The sequence below is a fragment of the Neoarius graeffei genome, chromosome 6 (genome assembly GCF_027579695.1).
Source record: "Neoarius graeffei isolate fNeoGra1 chromosome 6, fNeoGra1.pri, whole genome shotgun sequence".
In the NCBI taxonomy this organism is placed as follows: Eukaryota; Metazoa; Chordata; class Actinopteri; order Siluriformes; family Ariidae; genus Neoarius; species Neoarius graeffei.
The window spans coordinates 13,300,081-13,324,212 of record NC_083574.1 but is presented as its reverse complement, the minus strand read 5'-3'; the positions used below and the strand labels follow the sequence as shown (position 1 = coordinate 13,324,212).

Genomic DNA, 24,132 nt, shown 5'->3' with positions numbered 1-24,132 from the left:
TGACTTGGACTTGACTCGGACTTGAACACTGGGGATTTAGAGGTTTAGTGATTCAACTACAACACTGATATATATATATCCATCCATTCATTATCTGTAGCTGCTTATCCTGTCCTACAGGGTCGCAGGCAAGCTGGAACCTATCCCAGCTGACTACGGGTGAAAGGCGGGGTACACCCTGGACAAGTCGCCAGGTCATCACAGGGCTGACACATAGACACAGACAACCATTCACACTCACGGTCAATTTAGAGCCACCAATTAGCCTAACCTGCATGTCTTTGGACTGTGGGGGAAACCGGAGCACCCGGAGGAAACCCACGCGGACACGGGGAGAACATGCAAACTCCACACAGAAAGGCCCCCATCGGCTGTTGGGCTCAAACCCAGGACCTTCTTGCTGTGAGGCGACAGCGCTAACCACTACACCACCATGCCACCTTCTATATATAAGTGTGTGTGTGTGTTTAGAGCTGTAAACGAAATGATAATGCCCTGTACTGTGATCAAACACCAATGCTAGTGTTAAAATGGTCATTTTGTCAATATTAACTCCTGATTAATATCATCCTGAACCTTGCAAGGCCGATGCTGAGGTAGAGTCGACTGTTTGGTACTTCTCTACATCATGCTTTTTTTTTCTCCATAAAAATTTCATGTTAACTGCGTCTAACCAGAGGTGGCCGGCCCACCTTCCCCGGCCCCGTCCTTGAGCGAGAGTCTGTGAAACCACGCTCATTTTTCATATATACACTGGATGAGACTCAGTGAGCAACTCCCACCTCACGCATCCTCACACATCAGTGAGCTATGTATATCCATTTATTTTATTTTTCAATATTTTCTGATGATCTCATTTGCTGGCAAGACGTCTTCACTATTAAATCTTGTGTTTCATATTAAATAACAGACAGTCATCAGAAAACACACCATAAGAAAATGCAAACTGTATGATTCTTGAGGAAAAAAAACAATCTGCCTACATTTTTATTTTCAAATATTTACAGCACTGGAAATATGCAAATAACAAATAATATTCTGATCCGTCTGCAGATCTGTCTTTTCAGAGTCTTCTCAGATTCGATTGTTGGCAGAGACAAAATGAAGAAGAAAAAGAAGAAGAGGAGGAGGAGGAAGAAAAAGGAAAACAGCATGCACGCAGCAGCAGCTCTTTTCTTTCAGTTATTCAGACTATTATTGGAGCAATGGAAAGGTCAGATACATGTGGAGTGTGTGTGGGTTAGCAGCCCTCACATTTTGACCTATGAGTCAGTTGGCCAGCGACACTCACCTGCTGAGATTGTTTGATTTTTTTTTTTCTGCATTGCTTTCTTCCAAAACCATTTGCATGTTAGAGTTAACAATGAGAGAAAATCATGTGATACGTTTAGGATTTGTGTTTATACTGCATTTAAAAAAAAACAAAACTTTTTCCCGTATGCTTTTAAACAAAGAAACTAAATATTCTATTCAATAAGAAGAATTAAAAAAAAAACGCACATGCAGTTCTCCTTACTCCTTTATTATATCCATATAAAGACTGCTCATACTTTATTTCACCTTATTACTCTCAGGCAAAAAAAATATCCTGAATATAATATCTGTACTACAAATGATATTTTCCAAAAGTGTTCATGTTCCTGAGTCAAGCGCAAGTGGAAACTTAATTTTACCACTTTTACCAAAATAGTTTTGACTTGAATAGAACAGAAGTGTTAATGAGCTGACTTAATATCTTCTACAGAGTGATCTCCACTAGGTGGCAGCACTTCAAGGTCTTCATTTTCTCTCTCATCTAGTATGAACGTGACTCCATCTCAGTGAAAAGCAGAACACTATTATCTATCCACACACACTCTGTCTCTCACACACACACACACACATACGCACCCTACTGTATTCCGTTAGAAGTCACCTTAACTTGAGTAGGGCCGTTTCAGTGGGAGTGTGATAGCGAGGGTGATAAGCCACAGCACTTAGCACTTTAACACCACGGTAATAAAAGTCGTCCGTTCTTACTACACCCCGAAGCAAGACTACAGGAAAAAGAGACATGACTCCAGTAGTAGAAGAAAGAGGCTTGGACAGTGGCTCTCAATTAGACTTATGTGGCCATGGTTAACGGGAATTAGCCAGTGGTTTGGAGGACAGAAATTACTGGCTGGATTTCAACCCACACTGAGCATTTTAGAAGAGGTCAAATGCCTCAGTCCTTATCCCGGAGCAGGGTTTAGAAATTATTTTCGGGTAATGAATCGGAATGAGTTTAACATTCGAATTTTCAAAAAGACACAAAAGGCCAGGCGAGCCTAATTTCACTGGACCGATACTGACTGCTGAACATTTTAGGCTGATTTTTAGGCATGGTTTATACACACATGGATGTGCATAAATATACAGTGTCTTGCAAAAGTATTCATCCCCCTTGGTGTTTGTCCTGTTTTGTTGCATTACAAGCAGGAATTAAATGGATTTTTGGAGGGTTAACACCATTTGATTTACACAACATGCCTACCATTTTAAAGGTGCACATTGTTTTTTTTTTATTGTGACACAAACAATAATTAAGATGAAAAAACAGAAATCTGGCGGCACGGTGGTGTAGTGGTTAGCGCTGTCGACTCACAGCAAGAAGGTCCAGGTTCGAGCCCCGTGGCCGGCGAGGGCCTTTCCGTGCGGAGTTTGCATGTTCTCCCCGTGTCCGCATGGGTTTCCTCCGGGTGCTCCGGTTTCCCCCACAGTCCAAAGACATGCAGGTTAGGTTAACTGGTGACTCTAAATTGACCGTAGGTGTGAATGTGAGTGTGAATGGTTGTCTGTGTCTATGCGTCAGCCCTGTGATGACCTGGCGACTTGTCCAGGGTGTACCCCGCCTTTCGCCCGTAGTCAGCTGGGATAGGCTCCAGCTTGCCTGCGACCCTGTAGAACAGGATAAAGCGGCTACAGATAATGAGATGAGATGAAAACAGAAATCTGGAATGTGCATAGGTATTCACCCCAAAGTCAATACTTTTATAGAGTTACCTTTTGCTACAATTACAGCTGCAAGTCTCTTGGGGTATGTCTCTATTAGCTTAGCACATAGAGCCACTGGGATTTTTGCCCATTCCTCAAGGCAAAACTGCTCCAACTCCTTCAAGTTAGAGGAGTTGTGTTGGTGTGCAGCAATCTTCAAGTTATACCACAGATTCTCAATTGGATTGAGGTCTGGGCTTTGATGAGGCCATTCCAAGACATTTAAATGTTTCCCTTTAAACCACTCCAGTGTTGCTTTATCAGTATGTTTAGAGTCACTGCCCTCCCAGAACGTGAACCTTTGTCCCAGTCTCAAACCTCTGGCCGACTCACACAGGTTTTCCTGCAGAATTGCCCTGTATTTAGTGCCATCCATCTTACCTTCAGTCCTGACCAACTTTCCTGTCCCTGCAGATGAAAAACATCCCCACAGCGTGATGCTGCCACCACTATGCTTCACTGTAGGAATGGTGTTCTCGGGATGTTGGGTTTGCGCCACATGTGGCATTTCCCATGATGGCCAAAAAGTTCAATTTTTGTCTCATTTGACCAGAGAATCTAATTCCATATGTTTGGGGAGCCTGCCACATGCTGTTGGGCAAACTCCAAACGTGATTTTTTTAAGCAATGGCTTGTTTTCTGGCCACTCTTCCATAAAGCCCTACTCTGTGGAGTGTACGGCTTAAAGTGGTCCTATGTACAGATACTCCCATCTCCACTGTGGATCTTTGCAGCTCCCTCAGCATTATCGCTGGTGTCTTTGTTGCATCTCTGATTAATGCCCTCCTTGCCCGGTCTATGAGTTTTGGTGGGTGGCCTTCTCTTGTCAGGTTTGTAGTGGTACCATATTCTTTCCATTTTGCTATAATGGATTTAATGGTGCTCCCTGGGATATTCAAAGTTTGGGATATTTTTTTATGACCCAATCCTGATCTATACTTCTCCACAACTTTGTCTCTGACCTGTTTGGAGGCTCCTTGGTTTTCATGTTCCTTGCTCAGTAGTGTTGCAGAGTCAGGGTCCTTCCAGAGCAGGTTGATTTATACAGACATCATGTGACAGATCATGTGACACTTTGATTGCACACAGGTGGCTCTTAATCAACTAATTATGTGACTTATGAACTGAATTGGTTGGACCAGCTCGTATTTAGGGGCTTCATACGAAAGGGGGTGAATACTTATGCACACTCCACATCCCAGTGGCTAGATGTGCTAAGCTAATAGAGACATACCCCAAGAGACTTGCAGCTGTAATTGCAACAAAAGGTGGCTCTATAAAGTATTGATTTTGGGGGATGAATACCTATGCACGTTCCAGATTTCTGTGTTTTCATCTTAATTATTGTTTGTGTCACAATAAAAAAAAAAACAATGTGCACCTTTAAAGTGGTAGGCAAGTTGTGTAAATCAAATGGTGCTAACCCTCCAAAAATCCATTTTAATTCCAGCTTGTAATGCAACAAAACAGGACAAACACCAAGGGGGATGAATACTTTTGCAAGGCACTGTATATACAGTAATAAATAGTGGGGCAATTTACATTGCATTTGATGAAAACTCATACAACCCCAATTCCAAAATGTTGGGATGCTGTGTAAAAGAAATACAATCATTGAACCCCTATATTTCATTTGAAAATAATTTGATAAAAGACAGATCAAAGGTTGAAACTGAGAAATTTTATTGTTTGTTTGAAAAATATATGCTCATTTTGAATGTGATGTCATAACACATTTCAAAAAAGTTGGGACAGCGGCATGTTTACCACTGTGTTGCATCAACACTGTAATGTTTGGGAACTGAGGAGATCGGTTGCTGCAATAACTGAATGTTGTCCCATTCTTGCCTGAGATAAAACTTCAGTTGCTCCTTTTTCATATTTTGTGCTTCATAATGCACCAAATGTTTTCAATAAGAGACAGGTCTGGACTGCAGGCAGGCCAGTTTAGCACCCGGACTCTTTTACTACAGAACCCTGCGGTTTTAATATGTGCAGAAAGCGGTTTGGCTTTGTCTTGCTGAAAGAAGGAAGGCCTTGAAAAATATTTTGTCTGGATGGCAGCATGCTGCTCTGAAACGTGTATATATCATTCAGCATTAATGATGCCTTCCCAGACGTACAAGCTACCCATACAGTATCATGTGCACTAATGCGCCCTCATACCATCACAGATGCTGGCTTTTGAACTGTGCGCTGATAACAAGCCAGATGGTCCCTCTCCTCTTTAGCCTGGAGGACGTGGTGTCCATGATTTCTAAAAAGAATTTCTACTGTTGATTCGTCAGACCTTGGGACAATTTTTCACTTCACCTCAGCCCATCGTAAAAGAGCTCAGGCCCAGAGAAGGTGGCGGTGTTTCTGGATATCATTTGTATCTGGTTTTAACTTGCATTTGTGGATGCAGTAATGAACTGTTTTCACAGACGATGGTTTTCTGAAGTATTCCTGAGCCCATACAGCGATTTCCATGACAGAATCATGTCTGTTTTTAATGCAGTGTAACCTAAGGGCCCAAAAATCATGGGCATCCAATATTGGTTTTCAGCCTTGTCCCTTGCAGACAGAGATTTCTCCAGGTTCTTGAATCTTTTAATGATATTATGTACCATCAATGATGTAATGTCCAAATTCTTTGCAGTTTCAGTGTGGAACGTTATTCTTAAATTGTTGCATTGTTTGCTCATACAGTCTTTCACAGAGTGGTGAACCCCTCCTCATCTTTACTTCTGAGAGACTCCACCTATCTGGGATGTTCTTTTTATACCCAATCATGTTACTGACCTGCTGTTAATTAACCAACTTTTTTTTTTTTAAACATTTTCAGTCTTTTGTTGCCCCTGTCCCAACATTTTTGAAACATATTCCTGGCACTAAATTCAAAATGAGCATATATTTCTCATCTCATTATCTCTAGCCGCTTTATCCTTCTACAGTGTCGCAGGCAAGCTGGAGCCTATCCCAGCTGACTACGGGCGAAAGGCGGGGTTCACCCTGGACAAGTCGCCAGGTCATCACAGGGCTGACACATAGACACAGACAACCATTCACACTCACATTCACACCTACGGTCAATTTAGAGTCACCAGTTAACCTAACCTGCATGTCTTTGGACTGTGGGGGAAACCGGAGCACCCGGAGGAAACCCACGCGGACACGGGGAGAACATGCAAACTCCGCACAGAAAGGCCCTCGCCGGCCACGGGGCTCGAACCCGGACCTTCTTGCTGTGAGGCGACAGCGCTAACCACTACACCACCGTGCCGCCCCATGAGCATATATTTTTCAAAAAAAAATTTAACAAAATTTCTCAGTTTCATCATGTGATCTGTTGTCTTTATACTATTTCCAATGAAATATAGGGTTTCCATGATTTGCAAATCATCACATTTTGTTCTTATTGACATTTTACACAGTATCCCAACTTGTTTGGAACCGGGTTTGTAACTTTCTTTCAGGGGGGAAGAAAAGCAAAGAAAACCTCCCGTCAGCTTGGAATTCCTACTTGTAATCTCCGGAAGGTCTTGTCAAGCAAGTTAAATGAGTGACGTCAGATATCAACATGCCTGCTCACAGCATAAACAGTAAACAAAGTCGTGACCTTTTTTTTTTTAACTGAAAAGTAATAATTTGTCTTGCAACAACAGACAAGGTAGATCTTGGCACAATTGTCCAATACTTCTGGAAGCGGTCTTTGACCTCATATATGCTGATACCCTGAGACTACAAACAAAGTATCAGGATGTCATCACTGCATGAAGGCATAATGAACATGCACAGAAGGTTACAGGTTCAGAAAGCAAGCTGCCTGAGCGTTTACATGGCTAATATTTTCTTTTGGTCGGTTTATGAAAATATTTAAACGACCCCTCGTCAACCAATTGTAATTTCAATCAGTTTCGGCTTTGTTTTTCTGATTCTTCGTGTGCAACCACGTGACAAAATAGTGTGACGAATGCACCCGCCACCATGTTGGATGATATACAAATCCAGAATGCCGTCTCATGCGAATGATAACTGTGATGCATCTCTGACTTTCTGGAAATATTATGATTCTCTGGAGTCCGCTGCCAAGTCAAGATTCAGAGAAAAAGTTGGAATTTGTGGCTTTGACCCATCTATCTTAAAGCTGTCCGATTATACAGAGGATTTAGCCTCATTAACAGCGATTGAATACCCTGATATTGTGAACTCTCTCATTCTACAAAAAATAACAAGAGTGCTCTGAGAGCACAATATCCCCCGCTGGCAACTATGCCATAACTCTGGTAAAATGTGACTGAATTGAACGAAATTGCAATATGCGTATCACCGACATACAACAAAGAATCCTGTCAAGTTTCGTGAAATTCCTCCAAAAATTGTGAGAGGAGTTGATTTCAAAATGGAAGACCCTTCCCAGGACGGACGGACATTGCCACAACATAATCCCTCTTTGGGCCTTTCAGCCAGTGAGGGATAAAAAATTGTAAGGGAAGTTGATTTCAGAAAGCAAGCACACCTTGATGAAATTGCCTTGTTAATAATCAAAGGCATAACGCTGGTAAAATTTGCCCAAATTTGCCCAAATTAAACAAAATTTCAATATGCATATAACTATCATATAACACAACCTTTAGCCAAGTTTGGTGAAATTCCTCCACAAATTCTGAGAGGAGTTGATTTCAGAAGAACGTACACCCTCATGGAATTGTCAAAATACAAGTTATTTAATCAAGGGTCAAAACTCTGGTAAAATTTTCACAAACGAAATTAAATCACAATATGCATATTACCGTCATATACCAAGTCCTTTTGCCAAGCTTCGAGAAATTCGTCCAAAAATTGTGAGAGGAGTTGATGTCAGAAGGAAAACACACTCTTGTGAAATTGTCAAAGTATAATTTTGTTAATCAAGGACTGTAACTCTGGTAAAATGTGACCCAATTTAACGAAATTACAATATGTGTATCACCGACATATAACAAAGAATCCTGCCAAGAATCGTGAAATTCCTTCAAAAATTGTGAGAGGAGTTGATTTCAGAAGGAAAACACACTCTTGTGAAATTGTCAAAGTATAATTTTGTTAATCAAGGGCTGTAACTCTGGTAAAATGTGACCCAATTTAACGAAATTACAATATGCGTATCACCGACATATAACAAAGAATCCTGCCAAGAATCATGAAATTCCTTCAAAAATTGTGAGAGGAGTTGATTTCAGAAGGTGAGCACCCTTCCCGGGATGGACGGACACTGCCACGACATAATCCCCCTTCGGGCCTTTCGGCCAGCAGGGGATAAAAAATGCATAAGTAAAGCTAAGCTACTGGGTTACTGGGACAGCACCACTAATCTCTCACCTGTCAAAGTTGGCCCACATTGTTTTCTTTGTATATCCAAACTCACCAAGGTTTGCGCTGCTTCTAATCTGACTTTCTTGGGTGATCTTTCATTTATCCTGTTGCTTCTTGATACTGTGCAATGAGTTTTCATCTGGATCTTATCATCATGTCCTAATGAGAGTGTTAGTGCCGAATCTGGATTTGTTTTATCGCAGTGCCAGTGCCCCTGCAAGGTGAGAAGCAGTGTGTTCGCGCTAAAGTTAAATTGAATCAGCAGAAAACACAGCTTTAATTAGCAATGAACTCTTACCAGATATAAAGTGGTCACCATAAACGTGGGTGTAATTGGCTTTTTTCCTCAGTTAAGTCCTTACGATGTATGTTTTTGAACCACAGCGTACGCATGGCGCTCTCTGGACAGTTCTTCATCTGTTTTGTCGCAGTTTTTAATTATTTTGGGAATTCTGAAGAACTGTTTCTCTTTGTCACGAGTAGCATTATTACCGTGATTATATCCTGCACACAAAGTAGGCATTGTCTTTCTTCAAAAGCAATGAAATCAAAAGAAAATCACGAAGCATTGCAGCAGCTCACACGTTAAGTGCTGGTTCCTGGTTGTTGTTGATCATCCAACATGGCGGACTTCTGGTTTGGGAAATGAGCATGATGTCATGCACACACGAAGAATTGAGATGTTTACAGTGCTCAGCGTAAATGAGTCCACCCCCTTTGAAAAGTAACATTTTAAACAATATCTCAATGAATACAAACAATTTCCAAAATGTTGACAAGACAAAGTTTAATATAACATATGTTTAACTTATAACGTGAAAGTAAGGTTAATAATATAACTTAGATTACACATTTTTCAGTTTTACTCAAATTAGGGTGGTGCGAAAATGAGTACACCCCACAACAAAAACTACTACATCTAGTACTTTGTATGGCCTCCATGATTTTTAATGACAGCACCAAGTCTTCTAGGCATGGAATGAACAAGTTGGCGACATTTTGCAACATCAATCTTTTTCTGTTCTTCAACAATGACCTCTTTTAGTGACCGGATGCTGGATGGAGAGTGATGCTCAACTTGTCTCTTCAGAATTCCCCAAAGAAAATAATTTCTTTACACCACAAATGTGAAGGCTACAAGAAGATCAGCAAAGCTTTACTTATCAGTCAGAATACTGTTGCAAAAGTGGGACAAAAATTTAAGAAAGATGGAACTGCAACCATCTCACAGAGACGGCCAGGTCGTCCATGGAAGTTAACACCTCGACAGGAGCGTCTTCTGATGAGAAGGGTTGAAGAAAATCGGCATGCAAGTTCACTGCAGTTATCTAAAGAAGTAGAAAGCCAAACTGGGGTGACTATTTCTCGTGACACAATACGGCGTACGCTGCAGAGGAATGGCATGCATGGATGCCGTCCACGAAAGAAGCCTCTCCTAAAGCCCAGGCACAAAAAAGCCCGCCTAGAGTTTGCCAGGGCCCATGCTGACAAAGATGAAGACTACTGGGACTCTATACTCTGGAGTGATGAGACCAAGATAAATGTTTTTGGAACTGATGGCTTCAAAACTGTATGGCGTCGCAAAGGTGAGGAATACAAAGAAAAACGCATGGTGCCTACAGTGAAACATGGTGGTGGCAGTGTCCTTATGTGGGGCTGCATGAGTGCTGCTGGTGTTGGGGAGCTGCATTTCATTGATGGCATCATGAATTCACAGATGTATTGCTCTATACTGAAAGAGAAGATGCTACCATCACTCCGTGCCCTTGGTCGTCGTGCACTTTTCCAACATGACAATGATCCTAAACACACATCTAAGGCCACTGTTGGATTTCTGAAGAAGAACAGGGTGAAAGTGATTCAGTGGCCAAGTATGTCTCCTGATCCGAACCCAATCGAACACCAATGGGGAATTCTGGAGAGACAAGTTGAGCATCACTCTCCATCCAGCATCCAGTCACTAAAAGAGGTCGTTGTTGAAGAATGGAAAAAGATTGATGTTGCAAAATGTCGCCAACTTGTTCATTCCATGCCTAGAAGACTTGGTGCTGTCATTAAAAATCATGGAGGCCATACAAAGTACTAGATGTAGTAGTTTCTGTTGTGGGGTGTACTCATTTTTGCACCACCCTAATTTGAGTAAAACTGAAAAAATGTGTAATCTAAGTTAGATTATTAACCTTACTTTCACGTTATAAGTTAAACAGATGTTATATTAAACTTTGTCTTGTCAACATTTTGGAAATTGTTTGTGTTCATTGAGATATTGTTTAAAATGTTACTTTTCAAAGGGGGTGCACTCATTTACGCTGAGCACTGTATATGATGCATTTGGGCTTTTATGTTGATTATAATTAGAATATTAGGCTCCAGGTAACCCTGACCACTGACTGCTGCACACAAAACTCTTCAATACCTTTTAAGAAATGAGGTGTTGGAAACTTTTTTGGGTTTTTTTGTTTTTTTTTCAGTGTAATAAAGAGCTTACTTTTCTTTACCGTGCTCACAAGTTTGTTTACGCTTCTGAAGCTTGTGGCCAGAAAAGTGTCTAAATCATATTAACCTGTCGGTGGCCTGTGTTTGGAACCTGAGCCTAAAACTGCTCTGTTATAACTATTAAGTGTATTTTAAACAATTACAGCATCTTCATATCTTTCAAATACTGTCTCAAAAGCCTGTAAAGCCCATCCTTAAGTACAAATCCCATAAACAGCAGGAAAGCTTTAATGCTCTGTCACAATTTTCAATTCACAGACTCCATCAGGAGGTAAATGAGATGTTTTTAGACATGGAAATCTACTTGAATGGCACGTCAGCCTCAGCCTGCAGAATGTTCTAGGCTCTTGACCTCGCTGGCCAAACTTGTCATAGCTTAAATATTCATAAGACCTCCATTACCAGGGAGACAGACCGCTGTCTCTACCTCTTTCTTTCTCTTTCTTTCTCTCCCTGTCGCTGACCCTTTTTCACCTGTCTGCTTATTAAAATCTCATAGTATTAACTGTGCCACTCACAGTCAGGCTGAATAATTCAGACTAAAGGAGTCAAATTAATATATTTAATGACATTACTGCCACAGGGGGAGCATGGACAGGATTCTGGCACAGCTTACTCTGGCCTTCGCTCAAAACGGGCTTATTTCAATTGACAATCATGAAAATGTAGGCATAAAAGGAGATGAAGTATCGTTCTTTTGTGTTTAAAGGCAGTTAAAAGGAAGACAAAAGGCTCAGACGGTGTGGAACATTGGCTGATTTCAGCGAAAGCAGCTTTCGTTTGATGGCAATGACACACAAATGACTAAAGCAGACACAATACTGTGCAAAAGTCTTAGGCACCCTATTATTTTTTCCATACAAACTTTGTTATAGATTTCTATTTTATGACTTCCACATTATCGAGTCAGTACAAAAACATTTTAGAGCTCCAAACGTTCGTTTTCCAGCATAAAATTAAATGTTAGAGAAAAAAAAAGTTTGTATCTGAGCAGCATATTACTACATAAGAGAATAAGAAGCAAGTGTGACAGTCAAAGTGGCTGGTTCTGTAAGATGCTCAGTAAAACCTACAGCTCATTTCCTTATAAAACTGCACTCATTGTACCTGAGACTACTATTTTTTTTTTTAAAGCAGAGATTCTCAAACTGTGGTATGCGTAGCACTAGTGGTACGCGGGCTCCATTCTAGTGGTACGCCAAAGAATCACTTAATTAAATATAAATTTTAAAAAACAGTGAAATACTATCCATAATATCCGAATGGATGAAAATATCTTATCAACCGATGACAAGAAAATGAAAGGAAATACAAATTAAGTTAATAATTTTAAAAAGTTTGCAAGTGCTTCTGGGTAGCCATACGTAGCGTACGTACGCATTCCCGCCGGTTCCGCTGACAGACGGTTATCCGCCATTGGTAGACTAGGCTGTGATGGGAAAAGGTGGAGGTGGCTTTGCTAATTATGACGAGTACGACAAAATTACTGTCGTGGCTTAAATCTGCAAATGGGAGCATGGATCAGGACAGAGGGAGAACTGAAGAGGACGTGTGTGAGCCGAGCGCAGATGCTAACGACAGTGGCAAAACCAGCCCCAGAACTGCTAGCAAACAGCAGAAACCAGTAAGGAGGAAGTATGACGAAAAATACATAAAACTGGGATTCATTTGGAGCGGGACAGAGGAGCTGCCCAGGCCGCAGTGTGCTCTATGCGGGGACGTTCTGAGCAATGAGTCCATGAAACCATCGCATCTCAAACGGCATCTTATAACCAAACACACAGCACTAAAGGACAAACCAATGGATTTTTTTTTTTACGAAAACGTGATGAACTGAAGCAGTCCAAGTCCACCATTCTGTCCTATGGTACACCCATAGCCAAAGCACAGGAAGCTTCATATCGTGCCAGCCTCCTGATTGCCAGAGCCGGTAAGCCGCACACAATCGGGGAACTGCTGTGTTTACCATTAGCCAAAGAGATGACACGTATCATGTGTGGAGAGAAAGCTGCCAGAGAGTTAAACTTGGTGCCACTTTCAAATGACACCGTGTCAAGGAGAATAAATGACATGGCTGACGATGTTAAAAAGACACTGATTGAGCGCATTAAGAACAGTAGATATTTTGCCATACAGCTTGATGAGACTACAGATGTTGCAGATTTGGCCAATTTATTGGTTTATGTGAGATATGAATATTTAAGTACAGTACAGTTATTTAACTTTTAAGTACATTTTCATTTAATCTTTAAGAACTGTCTTTTAATATTTATTTTAGTACAATGTTTATTTCACTTTTATGTGCAATTAATTTTATTTGATTCATTATTTAAGGACAGTGTTTTATTTTCCTATATTTAAACACAGTGTTACTGTTCAAAGTACTGTGTGTAATGTTACAGTGGCCAACAATATTAAATATACTTGTTAAATAAAACCTCCGCCTGGTTTTTAATGAATACTTAGACCTACTACGCTACTGTATTTTAATGTTGGTCATTATGGTGGTACTTGGAGAGCCAAGTATTTTCTGAGGTGGTACTTGGTGAAAAAAGTTTGAGAACCACTGTTTTAAAGCAAAGAGTCATCTCACACCAAATACACAGCAAATTCAGAAGTGTTAAATTTTGGGTGTTAGTGAAATTTGAGCAAAAGTAGAGTTAATTTTACTCTGATAGAATTAAATCCATTATATTTGACTTCAGTTGATAAGTAGTTGGTGTCAAAATCGGGTGTAAAAACAAAGCGTCACTAAATCAAACCTGTCAGTGTAATTGTATAAATACTAACTCTGAACTTCTAACTCTCAACTCTGATCCTGGGTTTTACACTTGAAGTGTTCATGTCACCCCGCCCACTGCAGAGACACACATTGATTGGCTGAAGCCAGAAGATCTATGCGCGCTTCACCGACTGCTGCATGAGGGACCATGCTAATGACCTGCGTTTGGTACACTGGAACCTGTACTCGAGTTGAAGGGGGATGGGGGGGGATGCCATCCCCCCTGTAATAAAAAATGGTCAAAATCATCCCCCCTCTAAAACGGGCATCCCCCCTCCCTTCCCTTGAGCAATTTTATCAATAAATGTGGACATTACTTATATTTAACATTGGAATTAGAAATGCCATTCCACGTAGCTTTGCTGAAACTGAGCATACAATAAGCTACCGCGAGAGAGGGCACGCGCAAGCGAAGCGTTTGAGGAGGTGACATTCAGTTGGGGTTCCGTTATTTTTGATTTCATTCGGCGTCAGTGACAGCAGCGGATTGCAGCATCATGGCCAAGCGGAGTGGACAGGGGCAATTCCATGTAAATGTCAACCTCACCATGCAAAAATAAAGCAACATGTAATACATCAAAACCACTCCCAGAGATATCACCTAGGCCTGTATTTTACAGATGTGAATAAGTTGAACCAATTTGTAACCAACCTAATGTGTCACTGTCAGTCTTTCTTTCTTATAATGTAAAACCCAAGCTAAAATCAACTTTGATCATGTACAATTCTATATTATTGCCACAAGCCACAGAAATGTATGCTAAAATCCACAAAACAGCAAAACAATAGCCATCCTAAATATTATTTAAGAACTTTGATAGTTTTAGCTGATATTTAGAGAGTTTTTCAAAGGGTTATGGTGGTTAAATTGCTGATTTTCTAAACATATGCCATGTCTATTTCAGACGCGTCACATCCATAACGGAATTTCGTCACATCCATAACGCTGACTTTTCCTTCCGAAACTCTGCATGAAATACAAAATATTTTAAACAAAGATTTTTTAATATTCACCTTGGACCCCTCTATCAAATGGATATCTCCATTTCGACATTAGGTTTACAATTTCACAGAGTTTGATAAAAATGTACAGTCACCCAAGAAAAGTGATACTTTTTCTGTCACATCCATAACGCATCTTTTATTGGCGTTTTCTGGCATGCCCTAGATGTACTATGGGAATTGTTCTTGTTCTATCACTTCTCCAGTATGGTACAGCCTTAAAATATGCAACACCTGTTTAAATACTGGGAGACAATAAAACATGCACTGGGTCATTTGTTGCCATTTTGAGTTCAAGTGTCACGTCCATAACGCTGGAATTGCTCACAGCAAGACCTAAGCAAGTTCGGATTTAAGATCGCAAGAAAAAACATTTCAGGAGGTAAGTCAAGAGTTACGAATATCAGTCACACTTTCTGTGAGCCCGCTATCATGCTGTAAAGTTACCGATATGTAGCCTAATTTGTGGGCGGCGGATAACAACACAGCTATCATAATGAATGTTAGTTTGGAGTCTAGCCAGCTATCGATAGCTTACTCAGGTTCATGTTAGCTTTGATTTCTTGTATAAGGCCATTAATTTAATCAGCCTGGACGTTCGTTTGTTATTCTTCAGGCAACAAAAAGTGTTATTCAAGACAGGAAGGCTAAAATAAACGACACTAGCAGTTTTGAAGGCTTCATTGCCTCATTAGAGAGCCGGTCACAACATGTAAGGCAGAGCAAGATTGGTGTAGGACTCGACAAAGTGTCTGCTAAAATGCAGCTTTCTTTTTCTTCCTCATAGGCTCTTCTTCCGTCTCCTCACACAATGGGCCTTTTCCCCTTTCCAAAGAAACTTTCCAAAGATGCCTGCTTTTAACTCATTTTGCTAGCTTGTATCCAGTATGTATCAAAGTGCTGGTATGTATTGAAGCAAAGTATCAAAGTATCCAAGGCAGCTCCTTGGTAACCGTCAACGTTAAGGTGTCACGTGACCTAGATAACAGCAGGAATCAACGTTACAGAAAGCTGTCATTTTTCAAAGCTCAAATCCTCGTTCAGATAATAAATACATCAGAAATAACATTATAATTATATTTAATTAAATTATCTTATCCACTGCTCTTTATTCCAGATGACAGTCAGCAGCAACTGCAACACAGTGCAACAGGAGCTGGAGGACCCGGAGTGTGAGACAATACAGGAGCAGGAGCAAGCAGGAGAACCAACAGCTGAAGATTTACAGTTTACTGTTGCTTGTTTTAGCTTATTGGTTACCTACCTACCTCTGTATTTAACTCAATGTTCCCAATGTTCAGCTTTGAATAAAAATTCTATTGACTTGATATGAAAAGATTCAGTTGTTCATTTATGTTGCCTGCTGAGGTTTTAATAAATTATTTGCCAAACGATTTAAAAGGAGGGTGGCACGGTGGTGTAGTGGTTAGCGCTGTCGCCTCACAGCAAGAAGGTCCTGGGTTCGAGCCCCGTGGCCGGCGAGGGCCTTTCTGTGCGGAGTTTGCATGTTCTCCCCGTGTCCGCGTGGGTTTCCTCCGGGTGCTCCGGTTTCCCCCACAGTCCAAAGACATGCAGGTTAGGTTAACTGGTGACTCTAAATTGACCGTAGGTGTGAATGTGAGTGTGAATGGTTGTCTGTGTCTATGTGTCAGCCCTGTGATGACCTGGCGACTTGTCCAGGGTGTACCCCGCCTTTCACCCGTAGTCAGCTGGGATAGGCTCCAGCTTGCCTGCGACCCTGTAGAACAGGATAAAGCGGCTACAGATAATGAGATGAGATGAGATTTAAAAGGAGCCTACCATGACTATGAAGTTACACTTCAAATTTGTCATCTGCATTTCACCCTAATATGCAGAATGTGGTAGGTATGTCAGCCAGGAGACTGACTAAATATGACACATGACATCCACACTGTGCATGTTTTACAGTAAAATACCAGTGTATTATGTTTTTTACAACAATAAAAAGGGTACACAGTGTGTACTACACACTTTATCAGCACAAAATACTGTATGTCTGGTAAATGAACAAAGTCCACAGACCTACATTGTGTGCAAACCCTCCTAAAAGCAAACCAGTTTCCCACCGACGGACCGACCGATGGGTCGACATGCGACTAAAAATTTCACCATCCCCCCTGGTTTGATTTTACAACTCGACCACTGACTGGAACATCCAATGACCTACCTGTATTCAACAAAATCTGTAACATAATATTACATGAACAGCGTGCTTTAATAATAGCCTCTACTGTTGATACACTTTATTTTGATGAACACTTTCATGCATACTGTATACAGGAACAAAGTAATGAACATGCTTTGATTTTTGTTGACCAGTTGACTTACTTTAGAAGCAATATTCTAATGAGAGTGAAAGGACATATATTGTTCCATATTGTTACATTTTTTTAATGTGACTTCATTTTTTTGGGGTGCAAATGTTTAAAATAAATGTTTAATTGTAAAACACAAAATATGTCCACCTTTATTTCAGCAAACTTTCATTTGAAAATCATTTCCAGGAAGAGCTGTATTTACACCTTTTAAGTGTTATGGGGCTAACACTTTTATAGTCAACAAATGATCCTCTGAGAGAGTTAATGTCTAACACTACAGTGGTGCTTGAAAGTTTGTGAACCCTTTAGAATTTTCTATAATTCTGCATAAATATGACCTAAAACATCATCAGATTTTCACACAAGTCCTAAAAGTAGATAAGGAGAACCCAGTTAAACAAATGAGACAAAAATATTATACTTGGTCATTTATTTATTGAGGAAAATGATCCAATATTACATATCTGTGAGTGGCAAAAGTATGTGAACCTTTGCTTTCAGTATCTGGTGTGACCCCCTTGTACAGCAATAACTGCAACTAAGCGTTTGTGGTAACTGTTGATCAGTCCTGCACACCGGCTTGGAGGAATTTTAGCCCATTCCTCCGTACAGAACAGCTTCAACTCTGGGATGTTGGTGGGTTTCCTCACATGAACTGCTCGCTTCAGGTCCTTCCACAACATTTTGATTCGATTAAGGTCAGGACTTTGACTTGGCCATTCCAAAACGTTAACTTTATTCTTCTTTAACCATTCTTTGGTAGAACGACTTGTGTGCTTAGGGTTGTTGTCTTGCTGCATGACCCACCTTCTCTTGAGATTCAGTTCATGGACAGATGTCCTGACATTTTCCTTTAGAATTCACTGGTATAATTCAGAATTCATTGTTCCATCAATGATGGCAAGCCGTCCTGGCCCAGATGCAGCAAAACAGGCCCAAACCATGATACTACCACCACCATGTTTCACAGATGGGATAAGGTTCTTATGCTGGAATGCAGTGTTTTCCTTTCTCCAAACATAACGCTTCTCATTTAAACCAAAAAGTTCTATTTTGGTCTCATCTGTCCACAAAATATTTTTCCAATAGCCTTCTGGCTTGTCCACGTGCTCTTTAGCAAACTGCAGATGAGCAGCAATGTTCTTTTTGGAGAGCAGTGGCTTTCTCCTTGCAACCCTGCCATGCACACCATTGTTGTTCAGTGTTCTCCTGATGGTGGACTCATGAACATCAACATTAGCCAATTTGAGAGAGGCCTTCAGTTGCTTAGAAGTTAGCCTGGGGTCCTTTGTGACCTCGGCGACTATTACACACCTTGCTCTTGGAGTGATCTTTGTTGGTCGACCACTCCTGGGGAGGATAACAATGGTCTTGAATTTCCTCCATTTGTACACAATCTGTCTGACTGTGGATTGGTGGAGTCCAAACTCTTTAGAGATGGTTTTGTAACCTTTTCCAGCCTGATGAGCATCAACAACACTTTTTCTGAGGTCCTCAGAAATCTCCTTTGTTCATGCGATGATACACTTCCACAAACATGTGTAGTGAAGATCAGACTTTGATAGATCCCTGTTCTTTAAATAAAACAGGGTGCCCACTCACACCTGATTGTCATCCCATTGATTGAAAACACCTGACTCTAATTTCACCTTCAAATTAACTGCTAATCCTAGAGGTTCACATACTTTTGCCACTCACAGATATGTAATATTGGATCATTTTCCTCAATAAATAAATGACCGAGTATAATATTTTTGTCTCATTTGTTTAACTGGGTTCTCTTTATCTACTTTTAGGACTTGTGTGAAAATCTGATGATGTTTTAGGTCATGCAGAAATATAGAAAATTCTAAAGGGTTCACAAACTTTCAAGCACCACTGTACATATCAGTGTTGAGAAAAACTAACACTGGATGTTGTTAATAAGTGTTAACTTTTAACTCCAAAAAGAGTGAAAAATGACACCAAATTAGTGTTAAGGTACCAACACTGCAAAAAGAGTTAAATTAACACTCATGGGGTGGACCCATATAGACACTTTAAAAGTGTTGAAATTAAATCTGACAGTGTTAATTTGGGTATGCGGATTTTGCTGTGTACCGACTTTGTTTCATTTCTTATTGCTTGCTGCTGTTTATAGTATTTTTAATGTTGAAACATTTCATTTCATTATTTTAAGCCATTTTTGGTCTACAGCATTTCTTTACATGTGCCTCAGACTTTCGCACAGTACTGTGTATATATAGTGTCTGTGTGTGTGGGGGGGGGGGGGGGCGTTAAAAATTCTTCACACAATTTTTAAATAACATCACTGCTTTTTTTTTTTTAACCTTTAAGGAGTCATTAAAAGGATGAAACATGACTCCCAAAATGTCTAGCCAAAGCCCAGAATAGCCAACCCTAAAAAAGTCTTCAGAATGAAACATGTGCATTGAATGAACTTCAAAATACTAGTGCTTTAAACACAACCCTTTCCCCTCTCAATGATGCATGCTATTTAGAGTTCATCCTTTCACTATTATTGAACTTCTAAGTCAGTCAAACCCAAGAAAAACACAAATGTTTGATTGCATCAAGATTTTGACTTTTTTAAAGAAGATTTTAAGATTTACTGACCTGTCTTGGATTCTTCAAGTTCTTTGGCTTCCTCGAGTTCTTTGGCTTCTTCCTCTAAACAGAGTTGACAAGAAAAGAAAAGGGGAAAAAAAGAAAAAAGAGGACAAAATGTAACTTGTAAAATGGAATGCAGCTGCAGTAGAGAGCATAGAGCTCAAAACATGATCATATATCTATTACACGCTATTATGCTCAGAAGTGCAAACATCAGGCTAACACAAGATATAATACGACTGTGATTCATGAAGTAACGACAATGTTGTAGACGAGTCATTAAACCTTGAGTACAAGTCCAGTCTTGAGTCCCCAGTGTTCAAGTCCGAGTCAAGTCCAAGTCATTGAAAAAACTTTCAAATCGAGTCCACTGTTGATCCGAGTTGAGTCCGAGAATAAGACTCCAACTGCACCATTTGACAGTGGCTGTTTTAGCGCCATTAGCATTAGTTTGTTCCCGAACATGACATATGAACAGGTGAATGTGTTTCTCTTTGTCAGGGAGTGTGAAGTATTTTGTCAGAGATGGTTGGGAGATGGATGTAAGTGCAGAAGGTGTGTTTATTAATACAAATGAAGACGGTAAACAATCCAGAACGGCAGGCAAAATCGGAAAACAGTGAAACGGGCAATAGGTCGAGCGAGGCACAAACAGGCTATCGTAGACTCAGCAGAATCAAAGACGAGAAACAGGAAATCAGGGATCAGGAAACCAAACAAGGAAATAAGGCTCGGTAATGTGTCAGCAATGCAACTCAATATTTCGCAACGTACTGTAAATGCGTTTTCACAGTTTTTATATAGGCCCGCTGATTGCACCTTAACCCTATGCAGGTGTGAGTTGTTTACGGCATGCGCGAGAATCCACTTGGTGCACGCGCTGTCCGGAGCGCACCCAAGAGTCTATCTGATGCACGTGCCAAGGCGAGCAGGTGTGATGAAATTAGTACAAAAATTAATGTAGATATAAATATCTTATGCCAAATTATTATGGCATGTTACAAAAAAATGAAGAAAAAATCCGAGTCCTTGTCTCCAATTTACGAGTCCGAATGCACTTAATGCACAAGTCCGAATCCAAGTCCGAGTCATCAGTGCTCAAGTCCAAGTCAAGTCACGAGTCCTTAAAATTAGGTCAAGAGTCGAACTCGAGTACTACAAGCCTGGGTAACGATTCAATATTTGACAATACCACTTGGTATGATACGATACGAGACCATTAATGATGGCGTAGTTCACTCCAGCCCTGTCTAGTCTGGAAGGAATGATCTAAAGTGGGCCACCTTGTGCAATAAATGTTGTAAGCTATATACACTATATACAAGCTATATATCAAAGTTATATACACCCTAGGAATACCGGCCTATTTGCCAGAAAGAATCCAAAATGGCAAGGAGTTGACCGAGAAAAAGCGATTTTTGTTGAACTACTCATTAAGGTTTAATTAATCTGTAACTTCATTAAAAATTGTAATTCAGCAAATCTGGGTAGAAGTTATATACACCCTAGGTTCCCCTACCTTCATGCCAGAAAGAATCAAAATCGCTGAAAAGTTGAGGGAGAAGAAGCGATTTGTGTGGAAACTACTTGTTAGGGCTTAATTATGCCATATCTTCATTATTAATTGCAATTATGCAAATTTGGGTAGAAGCTATATGCATCCCAGGCAGACCTACCTTTCTGCCAAAAAGAATAGAAGTCAGTGAAGAATTGAGAGAGAAGAAGCGATTTTTGTGAAATGAAATGTGGACGACGACGGACAACACATGATGGCATAAGCTCATCACCTGTTGGCTGGATGAGCTAATAACAATTTGATTTAGTAGCGTCAGATCGATAAGTGACCAACTTTCTTCAGAATCTGGAGAAGGCCTACTGTTAATGTGCAAATGATGACGACGTAAAGAAGCGTCAGTGGTACTACTGTATGTGAGGTGAGCCTCATGTTTTTTTTTTTTTTTGTCGCACTAATGAATAGACGACGCGACATAAGAACAATCTGGGTGTATTTCAAAATTAATGATGGCGATCAAAGTAGACTCCAAATAACCTCTTTAACTCAGAACTACATCATCTTCCTACAAAGCAATTAACCTGGTGTAAGGTTTTGATCTGTCTGTACTGAAGGAGGTTGAATTGACAAAGTATGATCTAGGAATGTACAACCCTGATTCCAAAAAAGTTGGGACAAAGTACAAATTGTAAATAAAAACAGAATGCAATAATTTACAAATCTCAAAAACTGATATTGTATTCACAATAGAGAACATAGACAACATATCAAATGTCAAAAGTGAGACATTTTGAAATTTCATGCCAAATACTGGCTCATTTGAAATTTCATGCCAGCAGCACATCTCAAAAAAGTTGGGACAGGGGCAATAAGAGGCTGGAAAAGTTAAAAGGTACAAAAAAGGAACAGCTGGAGGACCAAATTGCAACTCATTAGGTCAATTGGCAATAGGTCATTAACATGACTGGGTATAAAAAGAGCATCTTGGAGTGGCAGCGGCTCTCAGAAGTAAAGATGGGAAGAGGCTCACCAATCCCCCTAATTCTGCACCGACAAATAGTGGAGCAATATCAGAAAGGAGTTCGACAGTGTAAAATTGCAAAGAGTTTAAACATATCATCATCTACAGTGCATAATATCATCAAAAGATTCAGAGAATCTGGAAGAATCTCTGTGCGTAAGGGTCAAGCCCGGAAAACCATACTGGGTGCCCGTGATCTTCGGGCCCTTAGACGGCACTGCATCACATACAGGCATGCTTCTGTATTGGAAATCACAAAATGGGCTCAGGAATATTTCCAGACAACATTATCTGTGAACACAATTCACCGTGCCATCCGCCGTTGCCAGCTAAAACTCTATAGTTCAAAGAAGAAGCCGTATCTAAACATGATCCAGAAGCGCAGACGTCTTCTCTGGGCCAAGGCTCATTTAAAATGGACTGTGGCAAAGTGGAAAACTGTTCTGTGGTCAGACGAATCAAAATTTGAAGTTCTTTATGGAAATCAGGGACGCCGTGTCATTCAGACTAAAGAGGAGAAGGACGACCCAAGTTGTTATCAGCACTCAGTTCAGAAGCCTGCATCTCTGATGGTATGGGGTTGCATTAGTGCGTGTGGCATGGGCAGCTTACACATCTGGAAAGACACCATCAATGCTGAAAGGTATATCCAGGTTCTAGAGCAACATATGCTCCCATCCAGACGACGTCTCTTTCAGGGAAGACCTTGCATTTTCCAACATGACAATGCCAAACCACATACTGCATCAATTACAGCATCATGGCTGCGTAGAAGAAGGGTCCGGGTACTGAACTGGCCAGCCTGCAGTCCAGATCTTTCACCCATAGAAAACATTTGGCGCATCATAAAACGGAAGATACGACAAAAAAGACCTAAGACAGTTGAGCAACTAGAATCCTACATTAGACAAGAATGGGTTAACATTCCTATCCCTAAACTTGAGCAACTTGTCTCCTCAGTCCCCAGACGTTTACAGACTGTTGTAAAGAGAAAAGGGGATGTCTCACAGTGGTAAACATGGCTTTGTCCCAACTTTTTTGAGATGTGGTGTTGTCATGAAATTTAAAATCACCTAATTTTTCTCTTTAAATGATACATTTTCTCAGTTTAAACATTTGATATGTCATCTATGTTCTATTCTGAATAAAATATGGAATTTTGAAACTTCCACATCATTGCATTCCGTTTTTATTTACAATTTGTACTTTGTCCCAACTTTTTTGGAATCGGGGTTGTAGACCTCTGCCGCCTAAGAGGCTCTGCCTCATGGATTGGTCCGGGAGCAAACAGTCACTGACACAGACACAGCTGCTCAGAGACGTTTTTCAGTTTATTGTAGGACCAATCTGAGTACGTATTCACATTCAAGAGTGTGTTGTAGTAGCTATGGGATTGGTTGATGATGATTTAACTGACGTAATTAAGTTATCCATGTATAGCGTAAACGGGTGATGAAGAATTACATCACTGGTTTAGACTACACTACCGTATGAAAGAAGAGAGACATTATGTACCATTACATCACCCATCAGGATCATAGTTTTGGGAAAAGAAAAAAGACATTACTGCTCAACATCACTTTCATTAAGCAAAGAGCAGAATGTCTGAGCGAAGATGAATCTCAAGGATTTAACTTAACCAAAACAAGTCGCAATCAGACCAGCCTGTACCAGATTCAAGCATGCCAGACAAATATTTTTTTATCACCTGGTTAAACATCTGGATTGATGGTAACTGTGCGGAGGAGTATCAGCAAGCGCAGTCGTTAAAAATTGACGCAAGCTGCCAGGATTTGCACATACATCAAGGTAAAGTGTGAAGTGAGAGTGCAGAGAAACCGCTACACATGAAAGCACTTCAGATTTGCAAGCACTGAGCACCAACATAAGCACTTCAGGTTTTTGCTCATGGGTCAAGGTGCAATTAATTCATGGAGCATGAATCTCTTTCTTGAACACTCTTAAAACTCATTTATGATTTCAAAAAGTTCATTTCTAGCAGCAAACATCAGCAACC

At 40.4% G+C, this 24,132-nt stretch overlaps 1 protein-coding gene across 2 annotated transcripts in view; it reads right to left on the bottom strand.

Annotated features, from left to right (window-relative positions):
• Window positions 1-24,132, bottom strand: part of cd276 (CD276 molecule) — a 379,608-nt gene that overhangs the window by 80,908 nt on the left and 274,568 nt on the right. For both annotated transcript variants that reach the window (XM_060923336.1, XM_060923337.1), the window contains exon 6: window positions 19,588-19,641. In XM_060923336.1, coding sequence (XP_060779319.1) covers window positions 19,588-19,641 — 54 coding nt within the window. The remainder of the gene's footprint in view (window positions 1-19,587; window positions 19,642-24,132) is intronic.